General features: G+C 45.2%; 1 protein-coding gene across 1 annotated transcript in view; it reads left to right on the forward strand.

Moving 5' to 3' along the window:
* Znf541 (zinc finger protein 541) overlaps positions 1-14,811 on the forward strand; it is a 37,102-nt gene that overhangs the window by 21,353 nt on the left and 938 nt on the right. Inside the window, exons 5-13 of the mRNA XM_021219709.2 lie at positions 310-368; positions 682-841; positions 2,255-2,573; positions 9,206-9,269; positions 9,773-9,915; positions 10,222-10,325; positions 11,790-11,865; positions 12,346-12,434; positions 14,605-14,745. Of these exons, the coding sequence (XP_021075368.1) occupies positions 310-368; positions 682-841; positions 2,255-2,573; positions 9,206-9,269; positions 9,773-9,915; positions 10,222-10,325; positions 11,790-11,865; positions 12,346-12,434; positions 14,605-14,745 (1,155 nt within the window). The remainder of the gene's footprint in view (positions 1-309; positions 369-681; positions 842-2,254; positions 2,574-9,205; positions 9,270-9,772; positions 9,916-10,221; positions 10,326-11,789; positions 11,866-12,345; positions 12,435-14,604; positions 14,746-14,811) is intronic.

Genomic DNA, 14,811 nt, shown 5'->3' on the forward strand with positions numbered 1-14,811 from the left:
TTACTGACTTGCATGTGTGTGTGTGTGTGTGTGTGTGTGTGTACATATATATTTTTTTTTCTGTATGTAATCAGACATGTGACTTTTTCTTCCCTTGTGTGGGCTGCCTTTTCATCTTATGTATGAATATTTGTGGGGTTGAAGTTTTCAGTTTTAATGAGTCCAGTGTGTCTGTTGGGTTTTCTGCTTTGCTTTGGTGTCAAATCTGAGACACCATTGCCCAGAGCAGTATCAAGCAGACTTTCCCAATGTTGTCTTCCTTGTTCCTTTGTCTGGGCTCTGCTGGCTCAGATATCTTCTCATCTCCAGGGTGGAAACATCTACCGACTACCCCATCCAGTGAAGGAAGAGAGCTTGGCAGGTGGATGGTAAGTTCAGAAACCCTCATGCCCCACCAAAGCACTCCCCTGAAAAGTCCTCTGGCTTCTCTGTACTGTCTTGAGTGAGGGAACCAGATGCCTCCAGCCCTGCAGAGAATGTTTCAGCCCTTGGAAAGTTGAATATGGTCTTCCATTTTTATTGTTTAGTACAATTTTTCAGTGGATTGAGGTTACATGCAAAAAACAAACAAAAACAACAACAAAATTCACACCAAACCAAAAGCAAAGACACAAACAGCAAAGCAGCAGTCAGGGCTAGAGCCTCATTCTCCCATTCTCCCTCTGCCTTCTCTATCCACAGCCATCAGCCAAATGGGGGTCCCACAGACTGGATGGAGTCAAAGAGCACTTTTGTGTGCAAGAATTGCAGCCAGATGTTTTACACCGAGAAAGGGCTGAGCAGCCACATGTGTTTCCATAGTGACCAGTGGCCATCACCTCGAGGGAAGCAGGAACAACAGGTGAAGGGGCAAACGGTGGCTTCTGTAGTCCAGGGTTAGACAGGCTGTGGGGATGATGAAGAGACAATGTCACCCATCTCAGGTTAAAGGCAGCATCCTGACAAGGATGATGGGGTGACATGAGGGCCAGGACCATCTATCTGTGCAGGCCTACAGGAGCCCCACTGGCCCTTGAACTAGCTTTGTAGACTTTCTGTGTCACCAGGAGCCACTTCTCCCTGGCTGCTCCTTATCTTAGAGCTACCAATCTCTATGCTCAGGTATTTGGCACAGTTTTGCACTGAGGCCTGCTGGGGACAAGAGTCCCCCAGGAGCTAAAATGTCCTTGATATTTATTCACTTAATAATTAATGTTACTGGCCCCAGCATAGCCATAGCTGGGGAACTCAGCCAAGATGAGTGCTTCTCCAGCTGCTGTTTCCCACTTGCTGTGAAAGCCCTAGGAAAACTGTAAACCAAAGCACCCAGAAGCCTTGGTCTGTACCCACAGTCAGCACTGGCTGAGTTCATTTAGGCCTGATAATATGAGTGCTGGTGACAGCACTGATATTGACAGCCCAAGTCCTGACCCTAGTCAGCAATGACCCAAAATGTGCAGGTCTGGGATGCAAGAGAAGAAGGAACTGAGGAAGGCTGAGGGTCCAGGCAGGAAGGAATGTCAGAGCTAAGACCTGGAAGAGAAGGAAGACTGGCAGGGAGGAAGGAACAAAAGATACGAAACATCATTATGATTGCAGTGATGGATCTCCCTGAGTCTCATCTCTTTATTGCTGGATCCTGGCCCAAAGTTTCTGTGTCAGTGCTAGGCCAGTGTTGGCTCATAAAAGACACAGGCATCTGGGAGAACACATTTTTGTTGCCATAATCTTGTCTCTGGCTCCCATTCTTTTTTTCCTTTGTATACATATTTTTGTTATTTTCTGAGATTTTTTTTGTTTGCTTATTTATTTTGTGAGACAGGGTGTTTATTATAGCCTTGCCTTACCTGGAACTTGCTATGTAAATCAGGCTAGCCTTGAACTCACAGAGATCCACTTTGCTTCTGCCTCCTATGTGCTGAGATCAAAGGCATACACCCTATATCTGACCCTCACTCTTGGAATGCTTGTCACTTGAGCCACTGAACTGCCCCCATGTATCCCTACATGACTATATGAGGCAGCTCTGAGCCTCAGGATGTCACCATACTGAGTATGTTAGTCAGCTCTGGCTCATGTGGGGCTGGGCAATGGACAGAAGGTCCTTCTCAGCCTCCTGTGCTAAACCCTGAGTATGGCTATGACAGACATACATATCCTCCTTCCCCTGTTCCTATGGAAAGCCCCATTTTCCCATCCCTGAACAAGCTGAAGACTGAGTTGGTACAACAGGTGGTCTCAGGTGACACCCGTGGTTCTGTCCTGTCTTCTTCAGGGACAAGAAAAAGACGGGGAAGAGAGAGACAGCAAGGAGAGCTGCCAGTACAGAAAGCGGAAGAAGCGACCCCAGCCCAAGGCCCTGTTTGCCCCTCCTGCACCCTCTGCCCTTGGGGATCCAGGCCCAGGAGGATGCCACCAGAGCTGCCTGCGCTCTCCCGTGTTCCTGGTGGACCACCTCCTGAAGGGCTTATTTCAGTGCTCTCCCTACACACCACCGCCTATGCTTAGCCCAATTCGTGAGGGCTCTGGGCTGTACTTCAATACCCTCCGCTCCACATCCAGGGCTGGGCCCCACCTCATCAGCCCTGTACTTGGTGAGTGAGGCCAGAAAGCTACTCTGTTCCAGGATAAGGTGCTTCTCCTATGGCCTACAATCTCTCTGCCTTATAGTTTATGATCCAGCCATTCTTTCTAGCCTTGTATGTGCCTGTTCTGGGGGACTCAATACTACTCAGAAACACACTGAGATGATTCTTCTAGATGTTTGTTTGTTTGGTCTGTTGTTGTTGTTGTTTTTAATAGCCAGAAAGAACACATAGAGGTCATTCAGCTCAATCCCTCTTCTGTTCTTTCTTTCTTTTTTTTGTTTGTTTTTGTTTTTGTTTTTCAAGACAGGGTTTCTCGGTATAGCTCTGGCTGTCCTGGAACTCACTTTGTAGACCAGGCTGGCCTCGAACTCANCCGCCTGCCTCTGCCTCCCGAGTGCTGGGATTAAAGGCGTGTGCCATCACCACGCCCGGCTTCTTCTGTTCATTTTTATAGCCACTCTATGGAGTCAGAGACACACAACATGTCTGCCTGCCATGCAGATCAGCCATTTCAAGCTTGTGCTTTGAGGCTGCTCTCTGGCCTCTGAGTTTCCCTACACAGTCTTTAGAGGGTTTTTGCCATCCCAGAAGCTTGTATTCTGAGCAGCTACACACCACCCTCCTGGCTTCCATTCTCACAGTCCTATGTATCTCCCAGCCTCAGGGAGCTACTCATCTACTTCCTGTTCCTATAGCCTTGCCTATGCTGGGTATTGCATATAAGTGACACCATACAATGTGTGGCTTTTTATGTATTGCCCATTTTACTTAGTTTGATGCGTTCAGGGTACACCAGGTGGTAGTGTATGTTAGAATTTCTTTTTTATTGGTAATAGTCCACTCAATGGCCACTCTTTTAAATCATCAGTTGATAGGTATGGGTATTGTTTTCCTTTTAGCTATTGTAAGTAATACTGTAAGAACAGTTGTGTATAACTTCTGTGGGGGTCTATGTACCAATATCTTTTGTGTAAATACCTAGAAAGAAAAGCTGGGTCACATGGAAATTCTATTTACCCATCTAAGAAACTGCCAAACTATGTGCCAGAGTGTCCCATATTGGATTCCTGCTAACAATCAGGAGAGTCCTGATACCTCTGCCTCTTGCCTGCACTTATAGACTGTGATTCTTTCTAGCCATCCTGTCAGATGAAAGGTACCTATTGTTATCTTTTGTTATGTTTGGATTTGTATTATCCTACTGGCTACTGGTACCAAGAATCTTGCTGGGTGTTCATTGGCTGTTGATGTGTCCTTCCTTATAAACTAAGGAGATCTCTTTATTTTCCTAGTGTCATTTGTGCCCTGGGCTTTATATGTGACCAGTTGACTGGCACAGAGTAATGAAGAGCCACTCCACTCCTGTTTACTCTGTAGGCCAGGCAGGCCTTGAGTTCACACCCCTCTGCCTCAGCCTCTTGAGACACTAGATGCACAGTATTATCTTTTTTTTTTTTTTTTTGAGAGAGAGAGAGAGAGAGAGAGAGAGAGAGAGAGAGAGAGATTGAGAGAGAGAGAGAGTTAGAGTTTTATAATTTTGTTTGTTTGGTTTGCTTGGTTTTTCAAGACAGGATCTCTTTGTCTAGCATTGGCTGCCCTGGAACTCACTCTGTAGATCAGGCTGGCCTCTACTCATAGAAATTCACCTGCCTCTGCCTCCCAAGGAGAGAAACTAAAGGCATGTGCCACCACTGCCCAGCTATAATTTTGACTCTTAAATTTACATCTTTAATTGATTTCCAACTAGCTTTCGGATATTGTATGAGGTAAGGATCAAAGTTCATTATTTTGCATGGATTCTATTCATTCCAGGATCATTTGCTGAAAATATCATTCCCATCAAGTTGGTTTTAGCAAGTTGTTTTTATTAAAATCAGGTTACCAAGGCACAAAGACCTGATTTTAGTCCCCAGAGCCTATGAAAAAAAAAGCCTAGTGTAGTGGCATACACTTGTACTCTCAGCAATAGGGAGACTGGAGCTTTCCTGGCAGCCAGTCCAGCCTGTTGAGTGATCTGTAGGCCAGAGAGAGACCTTGTCTCAGAAGACAAGGTGAGTAATGTCTGAGGAATAACATGTGACATATACCTGTGCCCCATACACACTTGCATGCTTTTCTGAATAAATGTGCACTTGCAAACGCACACACACCTCCATTAATCATTAGTGCATGTGTTTGCTCCACAGACTAGTTCTTCTCTATGATCTGCATGCTTATGCTGGTACCATAGTGCTTTGACTACTGTAGATTTGTGTAAGCTTTCAAATAGGTATATTTGAATTCTCTTACGTTGTTCTGTCTTCCAGAATTGTGTTAGCTGCCATAGGTCCATTGTATTACTGTAGAATTTTAGGATCAGTGGTTATTTTTATAGTTATTCTGTTTAATATGTAGATAAGTTAGAAAGTATTACTATCCTAAATAATTTAGACCTTTATATTCATGATGGGCCAGACCATCTTCCCATTTATTTAGGACTCATTACATTTTGTCTCAATCATTTTTCCCAGTGTATGTCTTACATATCTTTGCTTGTTGCTGTTTTTTGAGATAGGATCTCTATACAGCCCAGGCTGGCCTTGGACTCCCCATTCTCCTACTTTTGTCTCCCAAGTGGTAGAAAGGCAGGCACATGCCATTTGCTGTGCAGTAGAAATCTTTCCTTATCAGAATCCATTTAGAGTTGTGTTCATGTAGTAATGGTGAAGGGCAGAGACACTGCATTCTCCGTCTCATGGACCTTTCCTGTGCCATCTGTTTCTAAGCAGACATGTCAGCAGACTCCATTCTGAACTGTTGTCCTTACAACTTTATGTACAATTTTATAGATTTGGTCACATGAAGTCAAAGCAATAGAAGAAAGCAAGCACTGCCTGCTGAGATTGCTGTACCCTTCATTGTCATTCTGTGCTTGTCTGTAATTCCTATGGGGCCATTACCATTGGGTGCTATTCTTCTTCGTGTGTGTGCATGCAGTCTCTCTGTGTGTTCTTGTATATACAGGTACACATGTGTGTTGTCTTAGCTAGGGTTTTACTGCTGTGAACAGACACCATGACCAAGGCAACTCTTAGAAAGATAACATTTCATTGGGGCTGGCTTACAGGTTCAATGGTTCAGTTCATTATCATCAAGGTGAGAGCCTGGCAGCATCCAGACAGGCATGGCGCAGGAGGAGCTGAGAGTTCTACATCTTCATCTGAAGGCGGCTAGAAGAAGACTGGCTTCCAGGCAGCTAGGATGAGGGTCTTAAAGCCCATGCCCACAGTGACACACCTACTCCAGCAAGGCCGCATCTACTCCAACAAGGCCACATCTCCAAAGAGTACCATCTCTGAGCCAAGCATATTCAGGCCACCATATGTGTGGAGGCTAGATGATAACCCTGCCAGTGCCTCTTTCTTTTTCACTGGTCTGGAGCTCATGGAATGAAGTAGGCTGGATGTTGAATGAACCTAGGGATTCTGTTTTGCCTCTCCAGCAGTGGTTTGCAAATATGCACCCCAACACACAGGTTTTTGTTTTGTTTTCTCTTGTTTGTTCTTTCTATTGGCATTTTGTGGGTTGAGCCAAGGAGTTCCGAACTGACTTTGCTATCTCCAAAGAAGACAGCTTCGGTCCTTTGTACTGTCACTGTAACATATATTACATTTCTAGATATTTCAGGCCCATGATATATATTGCCTTATACATCTGATATTTAAGTTAATTAGGAAGAGAAAATAAATTATACTACCTTTTATAATTACCTGAACAGTTACTTCTGCCAGCACTTTAGAGGGCAGAGCCACACCACTGCCTGAACACTATTTACAACCTCTTTTAAAGATTAATAAAGGTAATAATAGCGTTAATGGCATACAATTCACATACTCTACAATTAATCCTTGTTTGTTTTGAGACAGGGTCTTACTGTGTAGTCCTGGCTAGCCTGAACCACACTAGAGCAGGATGGCCTCACACAGAGATCTACCTGCCTCTGCCTCCTGAGTTCTTGGATTAAAAGTGTGTACTACTATGCCTAGCTTAATTTTTAAGAAATATGTGTATGTATGTATGTGTTTGTGGGTATTATATGCACATGAGAGTGCAGATGCCTGTGTAGTTTAGATTAGGGGCAATGGATCTCCTGGAGCTGAAGTTATAGGTAGTTGTGAGCTATTTCATTGTAAGTGCTGGGAACTGAACTTGGGTCTTCTACAAGAGCAATCTGAGCCATCTTTCTAGCCCCACAACTTATTTTAAACTGCATAATGGGTCAGTGGTTCTTAGTAATGATACAGGACCATCTATCATCATCCCACAACTGCTTTTCAGACATTTTCACCCAACAAAGAAACTCCACTCTCTGTCACCATTCCTTTCCTATTCTCTTTCCCAGGTTTGGGCTGAACTCATCCAATTTTTGTCTCTGTAGGCTTGGCTGCTTGAAAGGTTTCAAACACATGGAATCACAGTATGTGGTTCCTTATGCTTGGCTTCTTTTACTCTCAGCCATGTTCAGATTCCATCTGTGCTATGGGATGTCTTAGTATCTTTCTCCCAAGGGTGAAGATCATCCCCCTGTAATATTTCTCATAAGCCAAGATCGATAGCAACAGATTTTCCTCAATCTTTTTTTTTTATTTTATTTTATTTTATTTTATTTTATTTTATTTTATTTTATTTTATTTTATTGGTTTTTCAAGACAGGGTTTCTCTGTATAGCCCTGGCTGTCCTGGAACTCACTCTGTAGACCAGGCTGGCCTCGAACTCAGAAATCCACCTGCCTCTGCCTCCCGAGTGCTGGTTTTAAAGGCATGCGCCACCACGCCCGGCTTTCCTCAATCTTCTTTAAATCTGGGGATCTTTTTCACTTTGCTTTTTAAGGTTAACTTTCCAGTATAAGACTTGACATTTATTTTCAGCACAGTGCTGTGCCCTTACCTTCTGACCACCAATCTATTAGAAGTCAACTGTGAGTGTTACTGGAATTCTGCATAGGGTGAGGTGAGTTTATTTTTGCTTTTTTGTTTTTTTCTCATTTTGCTTTTGAGATTTTAATCTTTGACTCTGCACCTTTCCCTCTGTGTTTATCCTATTTAGAATCGCAGTGCTTATTGGATGTGTACATTGTTTCTCACCAAGCCTGGGGGCTCTCATACCATTCTCTCTTCATCTTTCCATTCTCTTCTCTTCTCTGCATCCATTGCATGTGGTTTCAGCCTTAAGTGCTGTCCACTCTTCTGTATTCTTTTCCCTCTTCCGATTCTTAATTCATTCTTCTTCAGGTTTGCTGATCATTTCCTTCTACAAACTCAGGCAAACCTGATGAGTTTAACGTGGGCTATTGTACTTTTTATCACCAGATTTCCACCTCTTAAAGTCACTCCTTGATGAGAATTCATCATTCTACCTTTCGTTATTTTTTAATTGTAGTTTTAAATTTCACTTTTGTTTTTTAAAAAATGTATCTATTTGCACACGTGGGTACATGTGGAGGTCAGAAAGCATCTTGTAGGAGTAAGTTCTCTCCTTCCACTGTGTGGGGCCTAGGGATCAAACTCAAGTCATCACGGTTGACATTAAACATTCTTACCCACTGGATCATTTCACAGGCCCTTCTGCAATTTTCTTACGCCTATGAGCTGTGTGTTGTGGGGTAGCCCCATCTTTGAGTGAAGTCCTTGGGAGAAAATATCAATTACCCAAGTCAGGAGCTTGTGGGGAAGAAAGTCAAGCTTGTTCAGGACTCACAGACTCTGATTATTATCAAGAGAAAGTTGTTTCTATTGTTTTTTTTTTCAATTTTTAAAGCTTATATTTATTGATTATGTGTGCTTAATCATATGTGCATAGGTGCCATGTGTGGAGTCCAAAAGGCAACTCGTGAGTCAGATCTCTTCTTTTACTTAATGGGGCCTGGGACCCATTGAATTGGAATCGAATCAAAGGGCCTAAGGCAATCTCACTGGCCTGTTAACTGTGTATGGGTTAATATGTGTATGGTTTTTTTTAAATTAGTTTTTAATCATCTATTATTTATTTATGTTTACCTCTCCATCTGTCTGTCTTGTGTGTGGGCACATGTGAAATGAGGGAGCAACATGTAGCAGTCAGTTCCCTCTTTCCACCATGTGGGCCCCAAAGATTAAGTTCTTCAGACTTAGTGTCATCTTCACCAACTGAGCCACCTCATCAGCCTCACCAGTTGGTTGGCTTTTTGATACAGGGTCTTTCTGTGTAGCTCTGGAAGTCTTGGACCTTACTGTGTAGACAAGTCTGGCCTTGAACCCACGGAGATCTGCCCGTCTCTGCTGCTTTGAATTTGTTTTATTTTAAATTACTCAATTTCTTCCTCTGTTTTTATTTCAGGGGTCTTTTTCTCTCTCTGGGTCTTTTTTTTCTTTTTTGAGACAGGGTTTCTCTGTATAGCACTGGCTGTCCTGGAACTCACTCTAGACCAGGCTGGCCTCGACCTCAGAAATCTGCCTGCCTCTGCCTCCCGAGTGCTGGGATTAAAGGCGTGTGCACCACCCGGCTCTCTCTCTCTCTGGGTCTTATAGTTTGTTTTCACCATATCCACAAAGGCAGGTAGAAGGCCCAGAGGATCTTGTTAGGTCAGTCTTGTTGAGGCCTTTCCCTGTGTGTTTTCTAGACCAAGTGGACAGCTCCTTTGGCATCTGTGTGGTGAAGGATGACACTAAAATCAGCATCGAACCGTAAGTTGGAACCCTTAGTGCCCAAGTCCTTCTAATGGGGGTGCTTCTATCAGCCTGACCTTTCAGAGCCTCCTTTCCCAGGCCTGTCTTCCAAGGGAGGGCAGAGCAGACACAGATATTCCATATAGAAGCTGTGGATTTCTCCCATAGTCGGTCAAAAGTTTCTGCTGTTACTTCTGTAACACAGATGAGTATGGGGTGAGACAGAATCTCTGCTATGGACCTGGGTTTATGGGCAGAAGTAATGAAAGCATAGTGTAGGAGGCAAGGGCATTTGTGGGTTGGGACTGGACGCAGGTGGTCAGTGTCAGCACATAGAAAGAGTGTTCTGAAATGCCTGTGTCTGTTGGGTGATGAAGGTAATAAGCAGCCACCATGTCTGAGAAATGGCAGCAAACTGCTATGAGCAGGCTGTGACTGTGAGCAGAATGCATGGTCCATCTCTACTGTTTCCTGGCTTAGGCAGCTTTGCATTTCAATGTTTGTGTGTGGCCTTGTTTCAGACATATCAACGTAGGAAGCAGATTTCAGGCGGAGATCCCAGAACTGCAGGAGAGGCTGCTGGCCAGAGTGGATGAGAATGTAGCTTCTCTGGTCTGGAAGCCATGGGGAGATGTGATGACCAACCCAGAGACCCAGGACAGAGGTGGCTGAGGCTTTGAGTCAGATCCCAAGGCTCCTTCTTTCCCATCCAACTCCAGGAAATGTACCCTCAGCCCAGCATCTCCCCCTCATTGCATTGCCTTCCCCCACCTCTCACTTGCCAGTGCAGGTGCTAGGCCAGGGCTTCTATGATTCCTCTTTGTTCCCCTTACTCAGCCTGCCTCCACCTTGGGAATGTAAGGGAAGGGGAATTGACCAGAAGCCCGTGTGCTATGGGGAAGGCTACCTCTCTCCGGTGCCTGACTTCATTTCTTCTTCCTAATGCTCTTCGGCTTTGCTGGGACCACAGTGATGGAGCTCTGCAACGTAGCATGCTCCAGTGTGATGCCAGGAGGGGGCACCAACCTGGAGCTCGCCCTGCACTGCCTGCATGATGCTCAGGGCAGTGTTCAGGTGAGACCCTGGGCACCCTGCACACCCGAGGCTGGGCTTTCTGGGACTTGGATGGCCCAGCTGAGGAAAAGTGAAGGTCCAAGTCTGCAGTGCTTTAAGGCTGAAAGAGCAGAGTGGGGGAGTAAAGGCTGGGTGGTCACAAGATCTGTCAATTATAGATCCTCTAGGACTGCAGTTCTAGAGGATCATGTGGGTCATGACCATTGTGGAGACACCCAAAGACCATTTAAAAACAAAGATATTTACATTATGATTCATAACAACAGCAAAACTACAGTTATAAAATAACAATGAAAATAGTTTTATGGTTGGGGGCCACCACAACATAAGGAACTGTATTAAAAGGTCACAGCATTGGAAGGTTGAGAACCACTTCTCCAGGAGAAGGGGTTCTGGGACAGTGTAGAAGGACCAGTGTTTAAGACCTGAGACTTAGTCCTGGACCATGCTTTCTGCCAAGCTGAGGGGCAGTGTCTGGCGTGTGTATACTAAGCACCCACTGGACCTCAACCATGTAGGTGTCTGTCTTGGCTTCATACTTCATTGTCCTTATCTAGGGAGTCTTTAGACTTTCTGAATGAAAATCTTTGGGGGGGGCTGGAGAGATGGCTCAGTGGTTAAGAGCACTGACTGCTCTTCCAAAGGTCCTGAGTTCAAATCCCAGCAACCACATGGTGGCTCACAACCATCTGTAATGAAATCTGGCGCCCTCTTCTGTAGTGTCTGAAGACAGCAACAGTGTACTTACATATAATAAATAAAATTTATTTAAAAAAAAAAAAAAAAAAANAAAATCTTTGGGGGTTTTTGTTTTGTTTTTTGTTTTCAGAGACAGTTTCTCTGAGTGTCCCTGCCTGTATACCAGTTTGGCTTTGAACTCGGAGATCCACTGCCTCTATTTCCAAAGTGCTGGGATTAAAGGCGTGACCACCACCACTAGGTGGAAATCCTCATTTTTGTTTTTTATCAGATCCTTAAAAAGGTCTGGTCCTCACTGGGACTAAAGTAGCCCATACCTCACAGGGCTTATAATTCAAGAGAGTCAAAAGCTTTAAAATTATATTGCTGAGGGATGTGGTTGCTCACACCTGTGCTTCCAGCACTTGGAATAAGTTTAAGACCAGCCTGGGTTACAGTATGAGGTTCTGTGAGGGAATAAAATGGAGTGCCGGCTGACATGCACTCTACGGCAGTCTCTGGTGGGTAGGAGAATGTGCCTCACAAGCCCACACACAGTATTCTTCATGAAAAATGTCATATTGTAAAGGTAAATAGGATATTCAAAGGGGTGCTTAGTGAGGTCATCATGGACCAACAAATTTTCCACCAGCATAAGGACCAAACACCTGTAGGTCACCTTGAACAAGTTGACTATAGAGACATTTGCTTTTCAATGAAAGGAAGAACGGAGACAGTCCCTGATTCCCATGCCTTGTGACTGGCCCACATCTCCTGTCCTTTCAGGTTGCCCTGGAGACTCTGTTACTCAGAGGACCCCAGAAGCCCCGGACTCACTCGCTGGCTGACTATCGTTACACAGGTGACAGGAGAAAGGGCTGCTTGATAGTGGGACCTGGCTGATTTCTGCCAGGGCTGATAGCAAACTTCACTTCTGCCTCTTCCCCTTGGCCTTCTTTCCAGGGCCTTGTTTGTCTTCCTGAAGGGGCCTGTTCTTGCCAGGGGGACTCAGCAGGCACTGCCTGAGTTCACTAAACCCCACCAGACCTGTTGCATCATTCACTCAGAATTCTTCCAGCAAGATCAGTGTTCCTGACTAGGGCAGGGGATATGGACTTAAGCTGAGCGCATCAAAGGCAGGCAGCTTGAGCCCACCTGCTTTTGTTAGGCCACTAAGGCCCCAGCCAGTTGCCCACATCTATAACATGAGGATAGTGAGTCCCCAGCTTTGTAACATTAAGGAAGACTGTCTGAAATTAGTACATCATCGGTGTTTATAATGTCAGTCAGGTTGTGGTCCCTTGAGAAAACCCTACCCTGCCCTGGCTGTACTCCCCGACAGGTTCAGACATCTGGACCCCCATGGAGAAGAGGCTCTTCAAGAAGGCATTCTGTGCCCACAAGAAGGACTTTTACCTGATACACAAGACGGTAAGATGACAGAGGGCTGGGGCGGCAAGCCCCACTGCGCACAACTGTCCCTACCTGCCTGCAGCACATCCAGTACCTTTTAAGCGGCTTGTTACCTTAGAAGGCTGCCCTGCTGCTGCTGCCCTGCTTCCCATCAGTAAGTGCTGCTCACTCCAGCTCAGCACTTGCTGCCTTTCTCTGTCCTGGTTTACTCCTGTGCATGTGCTGAAAAATACATGAGCATAAAACCTAATGCTCTCTTCTGGTTTTGTTGGTGGTGTTTGGTTTTTGGTGTTTGTTTGAGACAGTCTCTCTATGTAGTTCTGGCTGTCCCACTATGTAGACCAGGTTGGATTCAAACTCACAAAGACCCACATGCCTCTGCTGGAATTAAAGGGATGTGCTACTACCACCCAACTCTTTTCTGTTTTTTTAAACAAATGACATAAAACTACACATAAGCAAGGTGCAAGGACAAATATTTTACATACGTATGAATCCATAGGATTGTCACCACAGGCAAGATAGCAACTGCTGTGTGATGCCCCAGTACTTCTTCCTCCCCTGACAGCCTATTGCACATGCCACTGTGCCTCCCTCCATGTCCCTGGTCAGCCCTGGTCTGTAAGAAAGTTGTACTTTCTGGACTTTTGTATCACTAGGGCAGTCAAACAGCATTTGTTCCACACTTTATCTAGTTGCTTATACTCAGGATACTTACTTTGAGGTTCATTTGTGTTGCATTTATTAATAGTTCATCCTTTCTGCTGCTAAATAATACTGTGCTGCATGGATGTACTACAGTTGTACTTAATCACTTATAGTTGATGGACATTTGAGGGGGTTCCAGGCTGGGCAATCATAAAATAAAGTGGTTATGAGCATCGTGTACAGAGTCTGCTCTCAGAGCTCACTACCCTCCCCAGCACTGTTTCTTTCGTGGATTTGGCTGGGAGGTGAATTTGTTCCTGTTGTTCTTTCTCAGAAGCAGAAGCCAGCTTCCATCTCCTTTCATCTTGGTGAGGTTTCTAAGCAGATGATGTGCTGGTTGACTTCTAGTTTGTGACAGCGCACAAGCAGCTTCAGGTCCATGTGCAGAAAGTGTGCTCTGGAGTGAGGCGCTCACTTGGCCAGTTAATTTCCTGGGGAAGTTTCCCGGGCAGCCGAACTCTGCTTCCATCCTCCCTCCCTTCTGCTTCCTCCTCTTCTTGGTGCTGGGAATGGAACCCACATCCTCTTTCATAGTAAGCAATCTCTCTACCACTAGGTCCCACCTCCAGCTCTCCATTTTTGTTCTTTCCATCACCATCCAGAGGTTATTTCTTTCTTGATATAAGGCATCAATGTGTAGCCAAGGCTGGCCTCAGGCTCTCAATTCTCCCGCCTCAACCTCCTGAGATCTAGGATTATGGCCCCATATCACTCACTACACTGGTATCTAGAAGTCATTGGTTTGTTGTTTGATTGATTGGTGCTTTGTTTTGCTTTTCAAGACAGGGTTTTTCTGTGTAGCCTTGGCTGTCCCAGAACTTGTTTTGTAGACGAGACAGGCCTTGAACTCATAGAGATTCACTGCCCTCTGCCTCCCAAAGTGTTGGGATTAAAGACATCCACCAGAAGTCATGTTTGTTGAGACACAGTTACTCTATATCCCTGTCTGGCCTGGAACTCACTATGTACCCAGCCTGTCCTAGAACTCTTAAGAAATCATGCTGCCTTTGCCTCCAGAGATATGCGGTATGACATTCAGCCCAGGAGTTGTATTTTTGCAAGAATAAGTGACTGGGATTGAGTACTATGTACAAACTCATAACTGTCCTTCTCATGAGGCCACTTTCCACGGAGGGCTTCCTAAGCTATGTTTAGTTGTGGTGGCTGGAAACTCACCAGAGAGGAAAGGCATTCTGTGTTAATCTTAATCTCACCAAGTTTGGCTGTTGCCTGCTGTAATGTCACAGTGAGCCTCCTTACCTGTGGGTCTTTGTGTGTCTTCCTACAGGGAAGAAGCATGCTGGACTTAGTGCTGATGGCTACTGTGTGGCTTCACTTTGAATCCTTAACCACCCGGAAGGACCAAGATCCCTGCCTTTGCCCAGCCATGGGCAGAGATGTTGGGGAAGGGATTTCCAAGGTAGAGCTCACATGTGAGGCACTGCCCCACAGCCTGCTTCTGTGTCTTCCTTCCCACTAGATCCAGACTAAAAGTGTAGCACAGTGTGTTGAGTACTACTACATCTGGAAAAAGATGGTTAAGTTTGACTGTGGCCGAGCTCCTGGACTGGAGAAGCGGGGCAGAAGAGAGCTGGATGAGGTAGAAAGGACTGAAGACAAGGTAGAAGATGCATGATGACGTGGTCTGGGTACTTCTGTGGTCCTCTCAGAGGGTGGTGGAGGCTCT

This window comes from Mus pahari, chromosome 19 (assembly GCF_900095145.1).
Source record: "Mus pahari chromosome 19, PAHARI_EIJ_v1.1, whole genome shotgun sequence".
Taxonomy (NCBI): Eukaryota; Metazoa; Chordata; class Mammalia; order Rodentia; family Muridae; genus Mus; species Mus pahari.